Here is a 25,416-nt window from a genome sequence, read left to right as displayed (position 1 = left end):
CTGCGTAGTGAGAAATTATAGAAAGGAAACTTCATGTCATCAAGGCCTCAAAGCTTGTTAGAATGGGGAAGAACCCTGTCTGAAGCATGAAACTAATTAGATGGGCACTGAGATCTCATCAGTAACAAAAGTATGTCAGCAACAAGACCTTCTACTCTCAGAGTTGAAAATAATTTAGCCAGTAGTGTGGATGAGAGAAAGTTACTTTCAACACTGTTGCAGAAGGCTTCAGAGACTTGCAGTACAAAGGGACCCCTATCTTGGCAACTCTTGCCTTTACTTGAAAATAAACTTGTTGACATAACTTCCCCAGTGGTAAAACAGTGGCAAGAGTGAAACTACCAGTGTCAATTTCACTCTGCTAACTTGATCTTGAAGTTGGAGAGGTCCAAAATCTTATAGAAGGAGAGGAATATAAAGAAACATGCCAAAAATATGCACAGAAGAGGAGACATTATAATACAGAAGAAAGGTGTTTCATTTTAAAATGAATCTATACACGTTTCTTTATGCTAATGGAACCACATTATTTTGTACTGTAACATACATTTAAAAAGTGTTCATTCTATTACCTTTTCTTCCATCCTGTCCCCCATTTGTTCTATTGACTTGCTGACTTTTCATTAACTAAAACTAAATTTGTTGAGACAAGAACTATCATTCATTATGTGGGTTGAAATCACTTAGCACAATAAGGCTCAGATAGCATCTACAAGTCCTAATCAGCTATCACAAAACAAATAATTAATAAATAATTAATTGCGTCCAACATAGTGAATTGGGCTGGTAGCCAAATGAAACAAACAAACAAAACAAAAAAACCTTGATTTTTCTTGATAGTTAAGACCAAAGCAGACTGCGAAGAGCTTCAAACAGATCTCACAAAACTAAGTGAGTGGGCAACAAAGTGGCAAATTAAATTTAATGTTGATAAATGTGAAGTAATGCACATTTGAAAATATAATCCCTACTACACATACAATATGATATGTGGTCGCCTCATCTCCAAAAAAGTTATCTTGGCATTGGAAAAGGTTCATAAAAAGGGCAACAAAAATTATTAGGGAGTTGGAAGGGGTCTCATGAAGAGAGATTAAAAAGACTGGGACTTTTCATCTCAGAAAAGAGGAGTCTAAGGAGGGGATATGATACAGGTCTATAAAATCATGACTGGTATGGAAAAAGTTAATAAGGAAAAGTTATTTACTATTCCCACAATATAAGAACTAGGGGTCACCAAATGAAATTAATAAACAGCAGGTTTAAAACAAACAGAAGGAAGTTTTTCTTCACTCTATGCAAAGTCAACCTGTGGAACTCCTTGCCAGAGGATGAGGTGAAGGCTAGAACTTTTAACAGGGCTCAAAAAAGAGCTAGATAGATTCATGGAGATTAGGTCCATCAATGGCTATTAGCCAGGATGGGTAGGAATGGTGTCCCTAGCCTGTTTCTCCGGAGGTGGGTGACAGGGGAGGGATCACGTGAGGATTACCTGTTGTATTCCCTTCCCCTGGGGCATTAGGTATTGGCTACTGTCGGCAGACAGGATACTGGGCTAGATGGACTGTTGGGCTGACCCCGTATGGTCATCCTTATGTCTACATGTGATGGGATGCACTAGGCCCGAAGCCCCATGCTGACCCTGGAAAAACAGCAAAGGAGAAGTCCTCCAGGCAAGCTAGAGTGGCTGCTTCTGCTGGATGAACCATTGGTCTGACCTAGTTTGGCCGTTCTTATGTCCTTTTTTATAATCCATCTGATTTAAAAATGTGAGAGGATTCTATCCTGCTTTTCCTACTGATAAGTGGAGTTAAAAATATGATACATACTCAAAGTTGTGTTGTTAGGAAGTCTCTGACCAACCCTTTAATTTCACACCCTGAATATTGGGAAGGGAACTACCTAGTTTGCCATTTGACCTGTCCAAGTGGCAGGCACAAAATACCAACTGCGTTCATGCTCAGAAACTGGAAGAAAACAGAACCATTCACTTGCCGCACAGTTCTTAAAGTCTCTTGCCCATTTTCAACTTACCAGTTACATATTAAAGAGAGTGACCTCAAATTTTGAGCCTGTATCACCATTTTTCATCAGTTCCAAGGAAATGTTGGTGTATTCTTGGCTCTTACCTTATCCTTTTCATGGGGAAGGAGTGACACTGGAGGCAGACAGGAAAGAGACTCACAGCTCTCTTTCCCCTCAGCATTGATGGCTGCTTTAGTGTTGAGTTGGTACAAAGGTCCATCTTTAAGGAGTCTGCCATGGCCAACAGCACGCTTGACAGCTAGTCGCAATTGCTGGTGAAAGATGGAGGTACCACTACCTCCAAACAATGTGGACACATCCTTCTGACCTTTCAAAAAGCGTTCAATATTCTTCAAGGATGAACCACTGGACTCTGCCAAGCCCTCAATTGCTCGTTTGATTAGTTTATTCCAGTCCACGTTTGGTTTACCATCCAACTTTCCATGGTTTCGAGGTTTAGGAAGTGCTATTCTCCCAGGATTATCAGGATCCTTGTAGGAATTGAGACCTTTGTTGGAGACTTTTAATATAGTTCCATCTTTAACACTCAATTCTAGTTGTTCCAGGACAGTTTTTCGGTCCAAACCATGGGATGAAGATACTGCATTGCATATCCGCTCCTCTGAAGGGCGCTGTTTTTGCTTCTTCACTTTTTTGATTGCCTCCAAAATCCACTCCGTATACAGCGGGTTAGCGAGTTTTACCATGGTGAAGAATTCTGTATATCCATAGAGTCGTTATCCTTTATCCCGATGCTGAATAAGCTTTACACCATGGGAAAACAGATTTTTGGAGGATGGGAACCAGTTAACCATAGCATACACATTTCTGAATCTGAATTAACTCTTTTTCCAACATTAATATTTTTCAACTGAAAGTAGAAAAATTACATAGTCTGTTAGGAATTTCTTCATGCTCTCAATAAATCCAACAGCTCCTGAGCAAGGTTTTCACAAAGTTGCACAGAACTCAGCACATGTCACCTCAATTTTGGATTTCCAATCTCACATCAGAAAAATTGGAACATTAAATCTGAAAGAAAATGAGAAAATAGTCACACACACACACAAAGACAGTCACAAGTGTTCCAATCTAGATTGTATATTCACAAACATACAAGAATACAGTAAATTCTTCTAATCCATCATTGAAGTTTCAGAGCACATTTTGTAACAAAGCTTAAATACTACTTAGGCTATGTCTTCACTTAAACAAAACTATCTGGTGCCTGATTTTCAATAGAATTTTACATCATGATAGCTATCTTGATGTAACAAACACATTTAATTTTGTAGTGAAAACATCAGCCTGAGTTCTCAATACAAAGTAACTACAGGACTCTCACAGGCACCAGGTACATTTTGCCTCTTACACTGACATTCAAGGAGTTGTGAACAGTTTATTGCAAACCACCATTTTTATAGGAGAGAGTTTATACCAGGAAGTTTGAAGTTAGTCAGCGTATTACCTCTAGCTCTTCCTTCTCATCCCCTGCTTTCTAGGAAGTGTGGGAGAGCTTGCACGCAACAAAGGATTTGAAAACACCCAAATCAGACCCTGGAGCCCCCTCAGACGGGATACGCTTAACACTGAGGCAGAAGTTTAGAACCCCTGCTCAACACAAAATCTGCAGGGAAGGCGAGTTCCTGACACAGGAGCTGTACTCGCTGCTGCAGATGCAAGGGGAGATGCGGACCACAGACAGCTGCGATGCCTCCGAGTCCCCATCCCTGGGCCCGGGCAGGGACCCTGCCGCCCCCGCAGGGCAGGCCGCTGTGACAGGCGGGGGGCGGCCCCGGGACACCGGCTCACGCTGCAGCGCCCCTGCACCTGTCAAGCCGCTCCCGCCCCGCCCGCCCGCCGGGCGCCTGACCCTGCTCCCGGGCACCGAGCAGCCCGGCCCGGGCTTCCCGCGGCGCCGCCGCCCCCCTGGAGCCGCGCCACGAGCCGCCGCAGCCCAGCGCCGCGGCCCGCGCCACCGGCCTCATCCGCGGCCTGCCGTGGGCGCGGCGGCGGGGCGGCGGGGCCGAGGCCGGGCTTGGCGCAGAGCGGCGGCGGCGGGGCCGGAACAGGCCGCGGGGCCTGGCGAACCCGCCGGGCCTCCCCGTCCCGGGGCGGCAGGGCCCGACCTGCCGCCTGCCCGCGGCCCCCGCGCCGCCGGGCCCCCAGCCGCGAGCGGCCTGCGCCGCGCCACTCACCGGGGCCTGCGCGAGCCGCGAAGCGCGAGCCGGAGGCCGGACGGCGGCGAAGCCCCAAACTGACACGGCGGCCATCTTGGGTCCGGCGCTCGGCGGCGGGGGGAGGGGGCGGCGGAGGGGAATAGCCTGCGGCGGGAGGGGGACCCGCCGAGAGAACAGCCGGGCTGCGCGGGGCCAGGGAGACGCACCGAGCGCAGCGCCGCGCGCGTGAGGGGTCGGGGGGAGGGGTCTCTGGGGGCAGAAGGGTGTGAGGAGGGTTGGGGGGACGTGGGTGGGCTCTGGGGCAGAGCGGTGTGGGGAGGAGTCTGGGGCAGAGGGGTGGGTGACGGGGGTCTGGGGACAGGAGTGGGGGAGGTTGGGGTGACTTTGGGGGGTCTCGGGACAGGAGTGGGGGAGGTTGGGGTGACTTTGGGGGGTCTGGGGACAGGAGTGGGGGGAGGTTGGGGTGACGGGGGTCTGGGGACAGGAGTGGGGGAGGTTGGGGTGACTTTGGGGGGTCTGGGGACAGGAGTGGGGGAGGTTGGGGTGACTTTGGGGGGTCTGGGGACAGGAGTGGGGGGAGGGTGGGGTGACTTTGGGGGGTCTGGGGACAGGGGTGGGGGGAGGTTGGGGTGACTTTGGGGGGTCTGGGGACAGGAGTGGGGGAGGGTGGGGTGACTTTGGGGGGTCTCGGGACAGGAGTGGGGGGAGGTTGGGGTGACTTTGGGGGTCTCGGGACAGGAGTGGGGGAGGTTGGGGTGACTTTGGGGGGTCTGGGGACAGGAGTGGGGGAGGGTGGGGTGACTTTGGGGGGTCTGGGGACAGGAGTGGGGGAGGGTGGGGTGACTTTGGGGGGTCTGGGGACAGGAGTGGGGGAGGGTGGGGTGACTTTGGGGGGTCTGGGGACAGGAGTGGGGGGAGGTTGGGGTGACTTTGGGGCGGTCTGGGGACAGGAGTGGGGGAGGTTGGGGTGACTTTGGGGAGGTCTGGGGACAGGAGTGGGGGAGGGTGGGGTGACTTTGGGGGGGTCTCGGGACAGGGGTGGGGGAGGTTGGGGTGACTTTGGGGGGTCTGGGGACAGGAGTGGGGGAGGTTGGGGTGACTTTGGGGAGGTCTCGGGACAGGAGTGGGGGAGGTTGGGGTGACTTTGGGGAGGTCTCGGGACAGGAGTGGGGGAGGTTGGGGTGACTTTGGGGGGGTCTCGGGACAGGAGTGGGGGAGGTTGGGGTGACTTTGGGGGGTCTGGGGACAGGAGTGGGGGAGGGTGGGGTGACTTTGGGGGGTCTGGGGACAGGAGTGGGGGAGGGTGGGGTGACTTTGGGGGGTCTGGGGACAGGAGTGGGGGAGGGTGGGGTGACTTTGGGGGGTCTCGGGACAGGAGTGGGGGAGGTTGGGGTGACTTTGGGGGGGTCTGGGGACAGGAGTGGGGGAGGTTGGGGTGACTTTGGGGGGTCTGGGACAGGAGTGGGGGAGGGTGGGGTGACTTTGGGGGGTCTCGGGACAGGGGTGGGGGAGGTTGGGGTGACTTTGGGGGGGTCTCGGGACAGGGGTGGGGGAGGTTGGGGTGACTTTGGGGGGGTCTCGGGACAGGGTGGGGGAGGTTGGGGTGACTTTGGGGGGTCTCGGGACAGGAGTGGGGGAGGTTGGGGTGACTTTGGGGGGTCTGGGGACAGGAGTGGGGGAGGTTGGGGTGACTTTGGGGGGTCTCGGGACAGGAGTGGGGGAGGTTGGGGTGACTTTGGGGGGGTCTCGGGACAGGAGTGGGGGGAGGTTGGGGTGACTTTGGGGGGGTCTGGGGACAGGGGTGGGGGAGGTTGGGGTGACTTTGGGGGGGTCTGGGGACAGGGGTGGGGGGAGGTTGGGGTGACTTTGGGGGGGTCTGGGGACAGGGGTGGGGGGAGGTTGGGGTGACTTTGGGGGTCTCGGGACAGGGGTGGGGGGAGGTTGGGGTGACTTTGGGGGGGTCTCGGGACAGGGGTGGGGGGAGGTTGGGGTGACTTTGGGGGGGTCTCGGGACAGGAGTGGGGGGAGGTTGGGGTGACTTTGGGGGGTCTCGGGACAGGAGTGGGGGGAGGTTGGGGTGACTTTGGGGGGGTCTCGGGACAGGAGTGGGGGGAGGTTGGGGTGACTTTGGGGGGGTCTGGGGACAGGAGTGGGGGAGGTTGGGGTGACTTTGGGGGGCTCTGGGGACAGGAGTGGGGGGAGGTTGGGGTGACTTTGGGGGGGTCTCGGGACAGGAGTGGGGGGAGGTTGGGGTGACTTTGGGGGGTCTCGGGACAGGAGTGGGGGGAGGTTGGGGTGACTGGGGGGTCTCTGGGGATGAGTGTGGGGAAGTTGGTGAGGTTGGGGTGACTTTGGGGGGGTCTCGGGACAGGAGTGGGGGGAGGTTGGGGTGACTTTGGGGGGGTCTCTGGGGATGAGTGTGGGGAAGTTGGTGAGGTTGGGGTGACTTTGGGGGGGTCTCGGGACAGGAGTGGGGGGAGGTTGGGGTGACTTTGAGGGGTTTCTGGGGGTATTGGGAGGTTTGTGGGGATGGTTTGACTTTGGGGAGGGGTCTCTGGAGGCAGAAGGGTGTGGGGAGGAGGATTTGGTTGCAGAGAGGGACCTTGGGGATAGAATGGGTTAGGGAGGAGAGTTTAAGGTTGATGGGAGACTTTAGGGAGAGGGCTATAGGAGAGGGTTTGGGGGTACGGCTTTGAGGAGCAGTCTCTGGAAATAGAAGCACTTAGGAGTAGGATTGGAGAAGGGGTTTTGGGATGAGGGACTTTAGGGAAGGGTTTCTAGGGATAGAGGAGTTTGGGGTGGAGAGTTTGGGAGGACAGAGGAACTTTGGGGAGAGGTTTGGTAGAAGGGCTTAGGGCAGGGGTGGGCAAGACAGCCTCCAGGGGCCAGATCCAGCCCACCAAGCAAGTTGATTCAGCCCTTGGCCACCTAGCTGCTCCTCCGCCCCAAGCCAATCGAGACCTGGGGAGGGGCATGCAGCACCAGAGGGAACCACCAACTATTCAAAACAGCTGGTGATTCTCTCTAGGCACTGGGGGAGGCAGGGGCAAACATTTCACGCACTCTCCCCACCCCCAGGCCAATCAGGGTCTGTGGGGAGAAGAGCACAGGAAGCCCCCTGGCTCCGTCCCTTCTGGGGCATCCTGAAACCACTTCAGAAATTTGTGAAGTGGCCCCCCTTCAAAAATTATTGCCCACCTCTGTCTTAGGAGGATGAAGGGACTTGGGTGGTTGGAGAGGAGTTTATTTATGGGGGAGTGAAGGAGGTTGGGAGGAGGATTTGGGAGGTAGGGAAAGGGGTGGAGGGTGGAAAGGTTTGGGGACAGTGGGAGTAGTTATAGGGTGGATGGCATTTGGGGAAGGGTTGACAGAAAATGGGGCAGGAGCTAATTAGAGGGAGAGAGGATGAGAAATAAAGTGTGATCACATAATAGGAGTTGAGGGACTCAGCATACTAGGCAGGGATGGCAAAATGAACAGGCGTTTAATAAATATTTCTGTCCTGTATTTGTAAAGAAACTGCATGGCATATTCGTATCTTACAACGTTAAATATTTTCTATTTCAGAATTAAATGTAGTTGTTGATAAAGAGCATTTACTAAACCTAGGGCTTGTCTGCACTTGAAAAGCTACAACGGCTCAGTTCCAGCACTTCAATGTAGATACTTCTGCAACAAGAGCGGTTCTCCCATGACTCTGCTAAACCACTTCTCTCAGGACATAGTAGCCAGGTTGATTGAAGAAGCTTTCCATTGATTTAGCAATGGTCTACACCAGGTGTTAGGTCCACTCAATTTCGTCACTGAGGGGTGTGGATTTTTCACATCTCGGTGTGACATAGCTGGGTTGACTGAACTTTGTGTAGGCCTAACCTTAAACTTTGTAAATCTGTAGGACTGGAGCTTGTCTACACTACAGACTTTGATCAGCACAACTGATGTTGGCATAAAGCTGCCATAGTAAAGCACCTGTGTTCATGCATACTTGGCTTCTTGTCTTAGCACTGCATATACTCACCAGGAGTGCCTGTGTTGATGTACCGTGCAGTGCACTGTGGGAAGGTATCCCTGATACTATTCAACACACCATCTTTTGGAAAGATTTGGGAATGAATTGTGTGGCAAATATGAGCTGTGCAGAGGAGGAAGGGGTTAACTTCCAGACATGCAACTGTCTCTATCCCATAATGTCATCTATATCCCGTGTTTTTCATGCCTTTTTTAAAAATCCCACAAGCCCACATAGCTCTCATTGCTGTCTGCCATCTCTGACGGATGTGTGGACTCTCCATTATTGGCATAAGCATTACAAGCACGTGAAACATGAGCTTTCTCTATTTGCAGAGCTGTAAGAAGACCTGCATGAGCAGGGAACATGATGAGTTCTTGGAGGACACATTTATGTGGGACATAGAAAGAAACCATTCAAGGTTGTTGATGGCATTCCCAGAACAGCTGCTGTTGGTGGAGTGCTGCTTCTGGGCCTGAGAAACAAGCACTGACTGATGGGGTTGCATTGTAACGCAGACTTGGTTGAGATGGTGAACATTGGCTGTAGAGCTTTTGAATATGCAAGGTTCCATTTCTAGATCTGTATATCAAGCTCACCACAGACACCAAAATGAGAGTTGCATTGAGAAGCTAGTGGCAATTGCCCTGTGGAAACTCTCAGATCCGGATTGTTACCAATCATTGGGAAATCATTTTGGAGATGGAAACTCCACAGTGGGATTTATTGCTATGCAAGCTTGCAGGGCCATCAGTCATCTGCTATTCAGGACTGTGACTTTTGGCAAGGTGCAGAACATAGTGGATGGATTTTCTGCAGTGGAATTCCCAATTTGTGGTGGAGCAACAGATAGCACACACAGCTTAATTTTGGTACCAAACCACCTTGCCACAGAGTATATCAACAGATATACATTTTTATGGTTATGCAAGCTTTGCATTGGTGAATTGCTGGGGATGCTTCACTGACATCAGTTTTGGCTGGTCAGGGAAGGTACATGATGCTTGTATCTTTAAGAACACAGAACTGTTCCAAAATCTAAGAAACAGGGTCTTCCTTGCTCAACTATCAAATTAACTATGGTGATGTTGAAATGCCTCTAGACATCTTGGAGGACCTGGCTTATCCCTTTTCCCAGTTGATGAAGCTGTAAATCAACCCCCTCCATAGCACCAAAAAAGCATCAACGACCAGCTCAGTGCAGAATGACAGATGAATATGTTTTTGGTAGACTGAAGAGATGCTGGTGGTGTTTACTTATGGGATTGGATCTCAGAGAGGAAAATAAAATCCTAATGCCTGCTGAGTCCTGCTTACCTGTGAAGCAAAGTGGGGAAATTGCAGCTAGGGTGGATGAAGGAGGTGGAGTGGATGTCTGCTGAGTTTGAACAGCTAAAAACAAGGTCTTATGAGAAAAGCTCAACGCAGATCTGTGCAGCTCTGGGAGGCTTTGAAAGAAAACATTTATGGTAAGGCACAGTAATGCATTGTGTTGTATTGTGCGCTACCTGGCCCTGCTGTTCTGGAGCTTGTTGGGAATTATATTGTGTACAGTTATGAATATAATGCTGCAAATGCACTTATGAATTTTTGATGCTTGCTGTACATTTAGGATTATTACACTGGTCATATGAATTGTGTCATGCTGTACAGTAACAAGTGGGTGCTTTCAGAACTGCTAGGCACTATTAGCACATGCTGTGAACTAGTAATGATTAATTTCCAAATAATAGACTTTTATTCAGTAACAAGACCGGTGCAAAGAAAAGTCTGTGCAATTTAAAAACAAATACATTAAAAACTAAGTACAATAAAACTCAAATTGTCCAGCATCCAGTGGTCCGGCACTCCTGATAGTCCAGCACCAACTGGAACCTGGAAGTGTGCCGGCCAGCTGGACAATTGGAGCTGCTCTGCCCCCGGCTTCCCAAAGTCCGCCACTGCGCAGTTCCCTGCCAACCGCCCCCCAGACCCGTCATAGGCCCCGTTCCGGTACTCTGGCATATCTGATAATACGGCACCCCTGGATCCTAAAGGTGCTGGATTATCGGAAGTTTATTGTACATTAATGGAGTGGACCTTAACAAAGGGAACAAACATTCGCGTCCATTTAACTTACACATATAGCAATCGTGGCTTTAACAGGTCAGGGACTATGATTGTCTTTAGTGTCCCACAGAGTAGAATGGTAGGGGTAGAGATGTTGACCCCTGCAATTGGTTTAAGGAGATCCTATAATAAAGATCTCCAATGGATTGCTATGGGAGGCGAGCCTATGATTGTTGAACCTGTAAATCCACAAGCATCTGTGTTTGGTACCAGAAAAGCCCCTTTACGTCCTGATGCTTTTCTCTTTCTTTTTCCTGCTGAGATTCCTGGTCCTTTCTCATGTCTGCTCTTTCCTTCTACAGACTGTTTGCAGTGTTCATTGTGCTCAAAATCTGATACAGTACAGGCTTGCAGGATTGCACTGAACATGTTATCTATCCTGAGTCATCTTTTTTCTCATCTGATTCCCCTTCCTGCAGGTATGGAAGGGGAACCACTTAAGGCTGCAACAATAGCAGCTGCACATAAAACACACAGGTACCATAGTCAATATGCTCACAATGGAAAGAAAAAGTTAAGATTCAGAGCTCCCTTCCCTTGCTACCCTAAAGACTTAAACAGGACATGCTTATTGACTCTTCAGCTTCAGAGTGCCTGCACATGACCTCACTGACAGCATCAGTTGTGATGAGTATGACCTACCATGAATTCCCTCCTCATTTTTTCAATATCTTTATTAATGACCCGGATGAGGGGATGGATTGCACCCTCAGTGGCTACGTCTGGACTGGCATGATTTTCCGGAAATGCTTTTAACGGAAAAGTTTTCCGTTAAAAGCATTTGCGGAAAAGAGTGTCTAGATTGGTACAGACGCTTTTCCGCAAAAGCACTTTTTGCGGAAAAGCATCCATGGCCAATCTAGACGTGCTTTTGCGCAAAAAAGCCCCGATCGCCATTTTCACGATCGGGGCTTTTTTGTGCAAAACAAATCTGAGCTGTCTACACTGTCCCTTTTGTGCAAAAGTTTTGCGCAAAAGGGACTTTTGCCCGAATGGGAGCAGCATAGTATTTCCGCAAAAAGCACTGATTTCTTACAGTAGGAAGTCAGTGCTTTTGCGGAAATTCAAGCAGCCAGTGTAGACAGCTGGCAAGTTTTTCCAGAAAAGCGGCTGATTTTCTGGAAAAACTGGCCAGTCTAGACACACCAGCAAGTTTGCGGATGACACTAAGCTAGGAGGAGAGGTAGATACGTTTGAGAGCAGAGATAGGGTCCAGACTGACTCAGACAAATTGGAGGATTGGGCCACAAGAAATCTGATGAGGTTCAACAAGGACAAGCGCAGAGTCCTGCCCTTGGGACGGAAGAATCCCAAGCATAGTTACAAGCTGGGGACCAACCGGTTAAGTAGCAGTTCTGCAGAAAAGGACCTGGGGGTTACAGTGGATGAGAAGCTGGATATGAGTCAACAGCATGCCCTTGTAGCCAAGAAGGCTAATGGCATATTAGGTTGCATTAAGAGGAGCATTGCCAGCAGATCCAGGGATGTCATTATTCCCCTTTATTCGGCTTTGGTGAGGCCACATCTGGAGTATTGGAGGATGTGGACGCATTGGAGAGCGTCCAGCGGAGGGCAACCAAAATGATTAGGGGGCTGGAGCATATGACTTATGAGAAGAGGCTGAGGGAGTTGGGTCTGTTTAGTCTGCAGAAGCAAAGAGTGAGGGGGGATTTGATAGCAGCCTTCAACTTCCTGAAAAGAGGTTCCAAAGAGGATGGAGAGAGGCTGTTCTCAGTAGTGACAGATGGCAGAACAAGGAGCAATGGTCTCAAGTTGTGGTGGGAGAGGTCCAGGTTGGATATTAGGAAAAACTATTTCACTAGGAGGGTGGTGAAGCACTGGAATGGGTTACCTAGGGAAGTAGTGGAGTCTCTATCCCTAGAGGTGTTTAAGTCTCGGCTTGACAAAGCCCTGGCCAGGTTGATTTAGTTGGGATTGGTCCTGCCTAGAGCAGGGGGCTGGACTTGATGACCTTCTGAGGTCTCTTCCAGCTCTATGGTTCTATGATTCTATGATTTCCCTCATTCTGTTGCATGCAACTATGAGTACTGAGAAATGGCACTGAAGATTGGCAACATTTTCCACAGGTAGTGGTGGTATTTTAACTGATATCTCACTCATGGTGACAATGGCACAAAAAATACAGCTATTACGGCATCCTATAGCTGCCTAGTCTGTGTACTGCAACGATGCCTGCTGAAGTTACATGAGAACGGCCGTACTGGGTCAGACCAAAGGTCCATCTAGCCCAGTAGCCTGTCTGCCAACAGTGGCCAGCACCAGGTGCCCCAGAGAGGGTGAACCAAAGACAATGATCAGTGATTTGTCTCTTGCCATCCTTCTCCAGCCTCTGACAAACAAAGGCCAGGGACACCACTACTATCCCCTGGCTAATAGCCAGGGGAAATTATCTAGCTTCTCTTTAAACTCTCTTATAGTCCTAGGCTTCACAGCCTCCTCTGGCAAGGAGTTCCACAGGTTGACTACACGCTGTGTGAAGAAGAACTTTCTTTTATTAGTCCTAAACCTGCTACCTATTAAAGTTAAGTTACAGCTGACTAACATGGAAAAGGGCCCTACCTTGGAGGAAGAAATAATGCTGCCATCCCTAGAAATCTTCAGGAAAATTGCAGAGTACCTCGATGAATGTTTCATCAAAGGCTCTCAGGAGAATTCAAGGAACCACCCGTGTATACACAGGCAAGAGGGGGCCATGCCGAGCAGTTTGCTTAGTTGAATGACTGAAAAGCAGATAACACTACATCTCTGTTTTACAGCTACCGCTTCTAGTATGAGTACTTAAAGGAAAAGTCAATAGCTAATTCCAGTTTGGGGACATCAGGGTCCACAAGTTTTTTTGGAAGTCAAATACTGATTATTCTCCCTCTAACCCTGCTTTCCATTTTCACAGCACAAGCTGAGAGTTACACCAGCAAAATCATTGCACGTGGCATGCTGTGGGTAATAAAAAGTTGTTTTATCCATCAAGATAATGTACACTTTGGTAACATCATTTCTGAAATGCCCAGTTCTTTGGCTGTGGCTGGCCCCATTTTTCACTGAGATATCCACTTGTTAACTCAGTTGTGACTTCGCTGACCTTGATTACTCAGGCTCTGACTGTACTAACCAACTCCACTTTGAATTCAGTGCTGGAAGCATTTTTCATTGGACTCTTCTCTTTCCCCTTTAGATTTATAGTAAAATCCACAACAATCCTGGGAAGAACATTTATTTAGTTTAGAATGAAATCTGATCTCCACTTTAACAGCTTGGAAGCAGCCAAGCTACATTTCTGCAGCAAGGAACAGTTATGGAACTGACAATGCCTCTTCCCAGGGACTAGCAGGACACCAGAACATTCTTGGAAAAATTTGAATTGCAGAGTAGTGTCCCGAATGATCCAGGTGTCTCCCAAAGGCCAGAAGAGTTCACAGGAACTTGTCATGGTATCTTACATCATTTTACGATTATTTCCCCCAACTCCTTGGAAGTGTCAAAGGGAAGTATATTTCCTGGACAAATACTATTAAGCTGTGCTCTCATTAGTTTACTGCAGGATTACTCATAAGTTGGCATGGAAACTTTTGCAGATAAAAGATGTTAAATTTTGTGTGGTTTTTTTTAAATGAAGAATAATAAGATTTTGGAAATAGATGTATGAAAAATAGTAATGCTAGCATTGGTTTTCCTTGCCTGAGTATTGCTCTTTAATTGTTTTATTATTAACAAAAAAGTTATCTTGGGAAAGAGGAGTCCATGATATTTCATGACAAAGTTACAGAGAAGAAAAGACCTGTACAGAGTGTGCCTTCTGTTTTGGCACAGCTCTGTAGCAGGCTAGCCAATTCAGGAAAATATCTTGTTTCTTTAAATAAGGGAAAACTGATATCAAATAACATGTTTGCTTAGGGCTGTATCCAACCCCAAAACAAGTGTTATTTATTTAATATCAGAGGGGTAGCCGTGTTAGTCTGAATCTGCAAAAGCAACGAGAAGTCCTGTGGCACCTTATAGACTAACAGATTTATTGGAGCATAAGCTTTTGTGGGCAAAGACCCACTTTGTCAGATTACTATTTATTTAATAGTAATTTTTATAATAATGTGTGGTATCATTAATGCCACAACTATTATAGTTATTATAATAACGTGCATTAATAGCCACTCCTTTCTGTTTTACAGCAGTTTTCACCAGGTAATAATGTTGCTTTTATTCACATAGATCCTTATGTTGAATATCAAATGTTTACAGTTTCTCCCTCAGATACAATCTACTAGTATAAATATCTTCTCCATTAAGATCAATTAACATCCAACACTCAAAATCCATGTCAAGGTGAGATCTATGCAGACATAGAGTTCTCAACCCATTGACCCACAGTTGTGCTATATTAGAAGCAGAATAATGATCTGACATTTAAATTGGTTCTTTCTTCTTCCTACCCCACAGAGATCTTTGTAGCCAAGGGTCCCAAATAGATTACAGGCTTAAACAGATACACAAGCTCTTCTCAAGGATCAGTTCACCCAAAACTGATACACATCTGGTTTGGGGTGAAAGGCAGCAGCTGTCGGACAATGCATACTAATAGTGCAAAACAGTTTTGGAGAGGAAGTGAAGGGGAACACTGTATCCAACTGCAGAGGCATTTAGGAAGGCAGGATGTAATTTGGCCAGGACATCTGGGTTAATATCCATAAAGCTATGAAAAGCATCAGAATCTTTAATGTTCATGAGTGGTCTGGACCTTCATGTATAATAGAAAATATAAATATACTATAATATATTATACAACTTTATTTGTAATCTCTCCCAGCTGGAGGATTCTGGCTGTGGTACAATAAATAAACTGAGAACAGCAATTAATAAACTTAAGGGCATTCGCTAATCTTCATTGCTTTAGGAATGACCAATTTCTTAGGAGTTGGGGAAGCCTGGGTGATCTTTGTACTATGAAAGCGATTGGTGAGAACAGTTTATTTTGGCTCTTCTGGGCAAGGTTAGTTAGGTTACTGTGAAAATGTGAAAAAGTCTGTAAGGAAAAACTGAAACTGCAGACGATTCTAGAGATTTTAAACCAAAACACTGCAGAAAAGATTACCTTCTGCATTCAGCTCACAATCACAAAGTCTGCAGACCAACTCATAATATTTGGGGCAGGCTTCATGAATAGAGATAAGACCCTTTCAAACTACAGGGACTCCCAATTTTATCTGATAGAGAGCAAAAAATAAAATCTCCAATGATCCCAATTAGATGTATATCGATTTAATGATGTATATCGATTTAATGATGTTTGGGGAAAATCGTGAACTTTTTATAATTTATTACAAACAGATTATGTGCCTATGTCTGTGACATTTCATGCATTTTTTCTAGAGTTCATGCCTTTTGACCTTTTATTATAGCAATGCTTTGGTATTCCCAAATGCCCAGCACTGCTGTTGACCTGTGCAGAAATAGGGAATGGTTGTAGCTGCCAAGTTTTGTGTAGTTCCATGTGAGATACTTTATGCAAATAATTTAACTATTTTGTTTATAACCTTTAGCTGTAAAAAACTGGGTAGATTTAGTGTTAGTGAAATGCGTTGATGTAGCCTTCTGTTTAGCTACAGTGGAGCATAAGGGCAAGCTTTTCACAAACGCTGCCCATCTAGCATGCCTCACCCTGGTCTTGGGGAAGGGCAAAGAACTTTCCTGCATGGATGGGAGGGGATAGTTCTTAAAAGGAAGTCTTATATGTATTCTTGGACAAGAAAATACCTACATGAAGGTGGAATGGAGTTTGAAAATGGCGTTTGAGAACACAGATTAGTAAATTAAGGGTAAAATATAACTAAAGGGATATTATAATTATCCCTAGATGAAGCATAATAAATCCACAAAATTCATAGTGAACATTATACTTGAAAGAAATCAAAACATGTCAAGATAGAAACTTTGTATTCAGTGACCTCACTCCCTTTGCCTTTCTAATGTAAGAAATGCACAATTAAGGCCTGGTTTTTATATAGCTACATCTCTCAGAGAAATCCACAAGCCTTAGAGACAACTATACTGATCAAACTTCCAGTGCAGACCAGCATTTGATCAAGGGAAGAATACTTCCATGGACCTAACTACTGCCTCTTGCGGAGGTGGATTACCTACAGTGATGGAAGGACTTCTCCTGTCAGCATTAGATAGTATTTACACTGAAGTACTCACTGCAGCATTTTAAGTGAAGATAAATCCTAAGGAACTCAAACAGCATTAACTCTGCCCTGTGCGTGTTCTGGTGGCTGAGCAGACAGACGGACGGACCGGGCTTTCTTGGGGGGGGAGGGGGCTGGGTCACCTCGTGCCCCCCCTGGAATTTCTTCACACACACACCCCTCCGGGGGGCATGCCCCCTAGTTTGGGAACCCAAAGGGTCTGGAGAACAATGATAACAGAAAACTAAACTTCCCAACTCAGTCAACAAGAAATCAAAGAGCAAAAAGAAGGTAGTGATACAGGGATAAAGCAGGAAATAAGAAGTAGTCACAGGCAGTGAGACCAAATCTGGAGTGCTGGACACAGGTCAGGGCTCCATATAGCGAAGTGGATATTGAAGATTACTCTTGTTTCCAGTAGCACTCATGTTATCTAGGCACACCCCAAAAAGGCCCCAACAGGGGCACTGAAGGTGCTAAAAATCTCAGCGGAACATGCACGATTCAAGGTTAGAGGAAGGAGGTTGTATTCACTAGAAGACAAGAGGGTTTGACTGAGGGATATCCATTTTTGAAAGATGGCTGGAATGCATTCGTCAGGGTAACAGGCAGAGAAAGAAAAGGGCATAAACTGAAGCTAAGGAGTGTGTAAGTACTAGCTGCCAAAATCTGTTTAATGAGCAGTAAAATGTGTTTCTTTCTGGTGCTTGTCTCTGAGAACTGATTAATTCAAATATTTAAACACAACATAATCAAATCTTGAAAGAAACCACTTGAGTCACCATTCACATTTCATTTCAGTCAATCATATCCCTTATTTTATATTTACATTTTGTTGCCCATGATAGAAACCCAATTGCTAATCGAGGATCATTTGGATATCACTGCCAAGGCCCACATTACCAATTTACCAGGAGGCAGGTATTTTACATATATATTATTTTATAACTAAAAAGTAAACACTGCAATATTTGTCTTTTTATCATCCTCAGTAAATTAATGGAAATTTCTAAGTTCAACTGCAATGGAAAAATGAAACAGTCCTTAGAAGCGAAAAGCCAACATGAAGTTTGGCCTAATAGAATTTGTAGTGTCCATGAATATACGTCCAGGCTTTGTTTTTGCAATTCATATCTAGGAATGAAGCTTCAAACCTGGAAAATTATCAACCGATACAAAACACAGCTGTCTGCTTAATGGACATATCCCCAGTGTTGCTTTCTCTTCACTTGGTCCTCAGTGAATAGTTTATATGTCAATGTATTGGTTCAGATATTCAAAACCTGCCATGCAAATGGCCCTGACTGCCAAGAAATCACCTCTGTGCCCACAGTGATGACCTCCCACAGCAGTTGCTTTCCACAAAAACAATCGAACTGTTAACCGATAGTAGGAAGCTCATGACTGTTTGAGACAGACCTTTCACAAGAGCCAGACCTACACTGTGAAACTCAGATCTGCAAGAGAGAATAGGGCGAGGCTTGGTGTGATTCTTCAGAACTAAGATCTCCTACAAGAAAGTTGTCCCAATGTAATTAAGCTTCAGAGGGTAGCCAAGTTAGTCTGTACAGGATAAACTTAAAAAACAACAAATGGTCTGGCAGCACTTTATAGACTAACAAAACACATAGATGGGATCATGAGCTTTTGTGGGCACAGCCCACTTCTTCAGATGACCGAAGCTTCCTCCCACTCTACCCTCGCCCTGAGAGGAGCACGCGGCACTTCAAAGTGCTACGCGCTACTCACAGGGCAGGAGGAGGCTTTGCACGCTCCCCCAGGCCAATCAAGGCCTGGGGATGGGGGAGCTGTGTAAAGCTTTCTTCACTCTGCCCCTGCCCTGCGCAACCATGCACTCCTCGCAGGGTGGGGAGGGGGGAAGGGCGGAGGAAACTTTCCATGCTCCTCCCGCCCCCATGCCAATTTGGGGGTGGGGAAATGTGTGACATCTCTTCAGAGAACTTGTAGGTAAGGTCCCATGGGAAGCAAGACTGAAGGGAAAAACAACTGAGGAGAGTTGGAAGTATTTCAAAGGGACGTTGTTAAGGGCCCAAAAGCAAACAATTCCGCTGTGTAGGAAAGATAGAAAATATGGCAAAAGACCAGCTTGGCTTAACAAGGAGATCTTGCATGATCTCAAAATAAAAAAGGAGTCATATAAAAAATGGAAACTAGGACAACTAACAAAGGAGGAATATAGGCAAGCAACACGGGAATGCAGGGGCAAGATTAGAAAGGCAAAGGCACAAAATGAGATCAAACTAGCTACAGGCATAAAGGGAAACAAGAAGACCTTTTATAAATACATTAAAAGCAAGAGGAAGACCAAGGACAGGGTAGGCCCACTGCTTAGCGAGGAGGGAGAAGCAGTAACAGGGAACTTGGAAATGGCGGAGATGCTCAATGACTTCTTTGTTTCGGTCTTCACCGAGAAGTCTGGAGGTGTGCCTAACGTAGTGAATACAAGCAGAGAGAGGGTAAGTTTAGAAGATAGGATACACAAAGAACAAGTTAAAAATCACTTAGGAAAGTTAGATGTCAGCAAGTCACCAGGTCCTGATGAAATGCATCCCAGGATACTCAAGGAGCTGATAGAGGAGGTATCTGAGCCTTTAGCTATGATCTTTGAAAAATCATGGCAGACAGGGGAGATTCCAGAAGACTGGAAAAGGGCAAATATTGTGCCCATCTATAAAAAGGGGAATAAGAACAACCCAGGAAATTATAGACCGGTCAGTTTAACGTCTGTCCCAGGGAAGATAATGGAGCAGGTAATTAAGGAAATCGTATGCAAACACTTGGAAAGTAATAAAGTGATAGGGAATAGCCAGCATGGGTTTGTGAAGAACAAGTCATGCCAAACTAATCTGATAGCTTTCTTTGAAAAGATAACGAGCCTTGTGGATAAGGGAGAAGCGGTGGATGTCATATACCTAGACTTTAGTAAGGCATTTGATACGGTCTCGCATGATATTCTTATTGATAAACTAGGCAAATATAACTTAGATAGGGCCACGATAAGGTGGGTGCATAATTGGCTGGATAACCGTAGTCAGAGAGTTGTTGTTAACGGTTCTAAATCCTGCTGGAAAGGGATAACAAGTGGAGTTCCTCAAGGGTCTGTTTTGGGACCCGTACTATTCAATATCTTCATCAATGATGTAGATATTGGGATAGAGAGTACTCTTATTAAGTTTGCAGATGATACCAAACTGGGTGGGGTTGCAACTTCTTTGGAGGATAGGGACATAATTCAAAATGACCTTAGCAAGTTAGAGAAATGGTCAGAGGTAAACAGGATGAGGTTTAATAAGGAGAAATGCAGAGTGCTCCACTTAGGAAGGAACAATCAGTTCCATACATACAAGATGGGAAGCGACTGTCTAGGAAGGAGCATGGCGGAAAGGGATCTAGGGGTCATAGTGGACTACAAGTTGAATATGAGTCAACAGTGTGATGCTGTTGCAAAAAAAGCAAATATGATTCTAGGTTGTATCAACAGGTGTGTTGTAAGCAAAACTCGTGAAGTCATTCTGCCGCTCTATTCTGCACTAGTTAGGCCTCAGCTGGAGTACTGTGTCCAGTTCTGGGCGCCACATTTCAAGAAAGATGTGGAGAAATTGGAAAGGGTACAGAGAAGAGCGACAAGAATGATTAAAGGTTTAGAGAACATGACCTATGAAGCCAGGCTTCATGAACTGGGCTTGTTTAGTTTGGAAAAAAGAAGATTAAGGGGGGACATGATAGCGGTTTTCAAATATCTAAAAGGGTGTCACAAGGAGGAAGGCGAAAATTTGTTCCTCTTGGTTTCTGAGGACAGGACAAGGAGTAATGGGCTTAAAGTGCAGCAGGGGAGGTTTAGATTGGACATTAGGAAAAAATTCCTAACTGTCAGGGTGGTCAAATATTGGAATAAATTGCCAAGGGAGGTGGTGGAATCTCCCTCTCTGGAGATATTTAAGAACAGGTTAGATAGACATCTGTCAGGGATGGTGTAGACGGAGCTTGGTCCTGCCTTGAGGGCGGGGGGCTGGACTCGATGACCTCTCGAGGTCCCTTCCAGTCCTATTATTCTATGATTCTATGATTCTATGCCCTGCGAGGAGTCCGTAGTACTTGGAAGTGTAGCATGCTCCTCGCAGGATGGGAGGAAGTTTCACATGCTCCCCCACCCCCAGGCCGCAATTGGGATCCGGCCCACAGAGGCCCTTTTACCCACCCCTGCCTAAGAGAAACTGGAGAGTGTCCAAAGCTGCACTTAATCCCCATATTAACCATTAGAGCACTCTTTTGGGACTTTTCTTCTAGACCTTCTTCACCATAAAATGCTTTCTGTCTGTCCCAATTCTCAGCTTTAGTTATGGAGCAAGTTGGAAATTTATTTGTATTTAGAATTTTTACATCCAAAATCCAATCTAAACCTCTCAATTCAAGCCTTTACTGCATTTGAAAAGGGGAAGGAAAATCCCCCAAAGAGGTCCTTTGAACAGGGAAAGTGGAAACTTATAAATAAGATCCCAGTAAAAACAGATGCTATGGCTACCGATTTATGGCTGTGCAGGACTTCAGAACAGTCCCAATGTCAACAGAACTTCAGATATGTAATATCAGCTGTTTGCTCTTCACAGCCCATGAGCTGTGTGGCCAGGCCAAATGTCACATCACTAATTTTCATCTGAAAATTGCGTTTCCTGGCCTAAATTGAAGGTTCTAATTATTACTCACCTGAATTATTTCTAATATGAAATTCAGCAACTATTTAATAGTTCACAGAAACAGGATACAGCAGACCAGAAGCAAAAGAGAATCAGTAGAGGATTTTAAGGAGGTGGATATTTTGCTTCTCTTTCAATTTATTACATGTTTTAACCTTGTCTTTAGACCTTAAATTTGTTCTTGTGTTAGACCACCTGTGATATACTAGCTGAAGGTTCTACAGAGATAATGTTGCCATGTGTTTTATGGTATATATTGTTTTTTCAAAAGCTTCAGGGGGTAGCTTGCACCTTAAACAAAACCCTTTAAAACCAACCCAAACCAGCAGGGGGCACCATTACAATGCATGCAGGACACTGGACACCGTCCGTACTTTTAATTCCCCTACCTATCTAGATGTCATGTAACAAAAATTAGATTCACACTGGTTCTTCCCATATTGGTCCAAACTCACCATTCCTCCCTTGATTTATCCAGAACCCTAAAAAGGCTCACTTCTCACCTGGGCCATACCTATACTAGGAAAGTATTTCAAAATTACTAAATTCAGCTTAACTCCCAATTTAACAAATTCAAACTAGCATGTCCACAGTACGGGGAAGCCTCAAAATTAGTCCAGGACAGGCTTCGTTAATGTGGACTTGCTACCTTGGACTTAGAGCCCCAGGAAGCACTGAGAAGTAATTAGTTCGAAATAGCGGCACCAGAGCATCTACGCTACCATTATTTTGACATAACTATTTCAGAATTGGCTTTACTCCTGATGAAAAGCAAAAGTACAGATTTTGAATTCCACAACCCGTTATTTCCAAAAAACAGGCTTGGTAGTGTGGATGATTTGCTTATAAATTTGACCTTGGAGAGGGTGTTATTTCAAAATAACACTATAGACCTACTGTAGACCAGGGCCTGGAGAACATACAGATTATGGTAGACCTCTGTTTTTGTGAATAGATTTGCACAAAAAGATGAGTCTTTCACTGTGTTCTAAAAATGGCAAGACACCAATTCTTGTGTCTCCCATGTAATGCTTACACAAATGTAACAATATATATTTCAAAACTAAGTGGGTTGCTAACTGTGGCGAATGATGTCCTTTCTCTGAGTTGGCTTGAAAATTAACTGAAAAAGATACAACCACATACCTAACATCATAATCAAAGAGGCTGACAAAGGGGGTGCTGTAATCATCATGAACAAAACAGATTATGAACAGGAGGCGACCAGACAACTCACCAACACCAGATTCTACAAGCCTCTCTCCTGTCATCCCACTAAAGAATACCAAAAAAACCCTGAAACAACTACTCATGAAGCTCCCTGATGCTGCTCAAGACCAAATTTACACCCCGCCTCCTCCCCCCAATCCCTGACCAGGAGTTTTCTATCTGCTGCCCAAGATACGCAAACCTGGAAATCCCGGATGACCCATCATCTCAAGCATTGGCATGCCTACAATAGGGTTATCTGGCTATATTGACTCTCTCCTTAGACCCTATGCTATCAGCACTCCTAGCTATCTTCAAGACACCACCAATTTCCTGAAGAAACTACAAAACATCACCAATCTCCCTGAAAACACCATCCTTGCCACCATGGACATCGAAGCTCTTTACACCAACATTCCACATAAAGACGGATTACAGGCTATCAGGAACACCATCCCCGATGACAGCACTGCACACCTGGTTACAGAGCTCTACAACTTTGTCCTCACCCACAACTACTTCTGATTCGGAGACAATTTGTATCTTTAAGTCAGTGGTACAGCCACGGGCACCCACATGGCACCACAATATGCCAATGTCTTATGGTTGAGCTTGAACAACGTTTCCTCAGCTCTCTTGCCTTCTATCACTTTTGCTCTACTTACTCTACATTGATAACATCTTCATCATATGGACCCATGGGAAAGAGACCCTTGAAGAATTTCATAGGGACTTCAGCAACTTCCATCCCATCAACCTCAGCCTGGATTAGTCCATACAAGCAATCTATTCCTTGACACTACAGTACAGTTAAATGATGGACAAATGTCTACCACCCTATAGTGGAAACCTACCGACCACTACACTTAGTTCATGACTCCAGCTTCCATCCCAGACGCATTTCTCAATCTATTGTTTATAGCCACGCCTTAAGATACAACCAGATTTGCTCCAATCCCACAGACAAACACCTACAGATCTATATAGAGCATTCATAAAACTGAAATACCCACCCAGAAAAGTGAAAAAAAAAAAACAGCTCAATAGAGCCAAAAAAGTACCCAGACATGAACTACCTCAAGACAGGCCTGTGACAGGGTGAATGTATTCCATACTGTAGGGCAGGGAGTTGCCCTGGCCAAACTGGCCAGAAAAGCCCCAACTCCACAGCCCTGCTGGGCATGCTCCCAGAGGGGTCAGGATATAAAAGCCCAGGGAGCTACTCATATGGGGCTGACCACCAGAGGAGAAGGATCACGGTCCAGAGCTCCTGCGCAGCCCCTGGAACAGCCGCATCCGCCTGAAGGACAGCAGCTGCAACTGCAGCCACCAGGGAAGCAACTGCAGCTGCCCCAGCAGCCCCTAGAGCAGCAGCTGCAGCTGCAATCCCAGACACCCCAGGAGCAACAGCCACATCCCCAGCGACAGCCCTGACCCAGGAGGCCGACTACCAGGGTGCGACCTGCCAAGCAACACCCGGGGAGTGGAGTGACTCATCGGGAGTGGTAGGAAGTGGCCCAGGGTGGAGGATTGTCCCCGGGAGCTCAGCACGTATCAGTAGGAATCCCCACCAAGCAGGCAGTGGAACTCACCTCTGCCTAGAGGGCCCTGGGCTGTGACCCGGTAGAGTGGGAGGTCCTGGGTCCCCCTACCTTCTGTGGCGTTTTAGGTGCTGTTTGTAATTATTAGAACTGGGAGCATTGGCTGTTGGGAGTCTGGAAGCACAGGAAACAGGAAGGAGGGGAAAGAAGATTAGTCTGGGCTAAGTGAGAGCTACAGGGGGATGCAGCAGCTTTGTAAAGCGATTCCACTTTTGGTAAATAAAGTCCTGTTGAAGTTTGTTAGTACCTTGCTTGCATGATACAACACTTTGGCAACAAGGATGGATCTTTCGTCTCTGAACCCACCCGCACCCTTTCTGCAAAGCCCAGGTGAGCCTCCAATTGCTTTTACTGCCTGGGATTCATATGTTTGGGTATGTCTACACTACCCTCCTAGTTCGAACTAGCGGGGTAATGTAGGCATACCGCACTTGCAAATGAAGCCCGGGATTTGAATTTCCCGGGCTTCATTTGCATAAGCGGGGAGCCGCCATTTTTAAAACCCCGCTGGTTCGAACCCCGTGCAGCGCGGCTACACGGGGCTCGAACTAGGTAGTTCGAACTAGGCTTCCTACTCCGAACTACCGGTACACCTCGGTACTAGGTAGTTCCACGAGGTGTACCAGTAGTTCGGAATAGGAAGCCTAGTCCGAACTACCTAGTTCGAGCCCCGTGTAGCCGCGCTGCACGGGGTTCGAACCAGCAGGGTTTAAAAAATGGCAGCTCCCCGCTTATGCAAATGAAGCCCGGGAAATTCAAATCCCGGGCTTCATTTGCAAGTGCGGTATGCCTACATTACCCTCCTAGTTCGAACTAGGAGGGTAGTGTAGACATACCCTTTGAGACTTATCTGCTTAGAGTCAATGCTACAGAAATTTCTGAACTCTGCTAATCCACTGCCTTGGAGGAAAAGGGCAGCATATATTTTACACTTTTCCCCTTGCAGATGATAAATACGAGACTGCACTCACTGCATTAAAGAACTTTTTTGTGCCAAAAGTGAATGTAGTAGCTACTCGCTACAGATTTTGCCAGCGTGAGAAGAAACCAGGGGAGACTATAATGCAGCATGTTGCTTCTCTGAGGAGTCTGATTGTAACTTGTGACTTTGGGAATATGGCAGATGAGATGATTAGAGACCAGGTCATTGAGAGAACAACCATGCTTCATGTAAGAGAACGCTTGCTTCTAGAACCACAACTCACACTGGAAAAAGCAATAACCATTGCTACCCAGACTGAGTCAGCTATAGCAGAAGCCAAAATTATGAGCATGGATACGGGAGGCCCAGTTCAGGCCGTGACTCCTTGGCAAAAAAGTCCACTATCACTGCAGACAAACAATTACAAGGAGAAAGCTAATGAAAAACGA

General features: G+C 46.5%; 2 protein-coding genes across 3 annotated transcripts in view; one reads left to right on the top strand and one right to left on the bottom strand.

The window, feature by feature from the left end:
• KAT6A (lysine acetyltransferase 6A) overlaps window positions 1–4,369 on the bottom strand; it is an 85,064-nt gene extending 80,695 nt beyond the window's left edge. Inside the window, exons 1-2 of one of the 2 annotated variants that reach the window (XM_075915716.2) lie at window positions 4,224–4,369; window positions 2,130–3,057 (exon numbers count right to left, since the gene is read on the bottom strand). In XM_075915716.2, coding sequence (XP_075771831.2) covers window positions 2,130–2,732 — 603 coding nt within the window. In that variant the 5' untranslated portion in view covers window positions 2,733–3,057; window positions 4,224–4,369. Of the gene's footprint in view, window positions 1–2,034; window positions 3,058–4,223 lie in introns of those variants that run through there. The other variant, XM_075915717.2, reaches the window with a different exon arrangement.
• Window positions 4,370–7,542: 3,173 nt separating this feature from the next.
• The window catches only part of AP3M2 (adaptor related protein complex 3 subunit mu 2), a 48,229-nt gene continuing 30,355 nt past the window's right edge, over window positions 7,543–25,416 (top strand). Inside the window, exon 1 of the mRNA XM_075915722.2 lies at window positions 7,543–9,683. Coding sequence (XP_075771837.2) covers window positions 9,568–9,683 — 116 coding nt within the window. The 5' untranslated portion in view covers window positions 7,543–9,567. The remainder of the gene's footprint in view (window positions 9,684–25,416) is intronic.

This window comes from Pelodiscus sinensis, chromosome 28 (assembly GCF_052426305.1).
Source record: "Pelodiscus sinensis isolate ZL-2025 chromosome 28, ASM5242630v1, whole genome shotgun sequence".
Classification (NCBI taxonomy): domain Eukaryota; kingdom Metazoa; phylum Chordata; order Testudines; family Trionychidae; genus Pelodiscus; species Pelodiscus sinensis.
The sequence above is the reverse complement of the archived record's forward strand: the minus strand, read 5'-3'. Positions and strand labels throughout refer to the sequence as shown.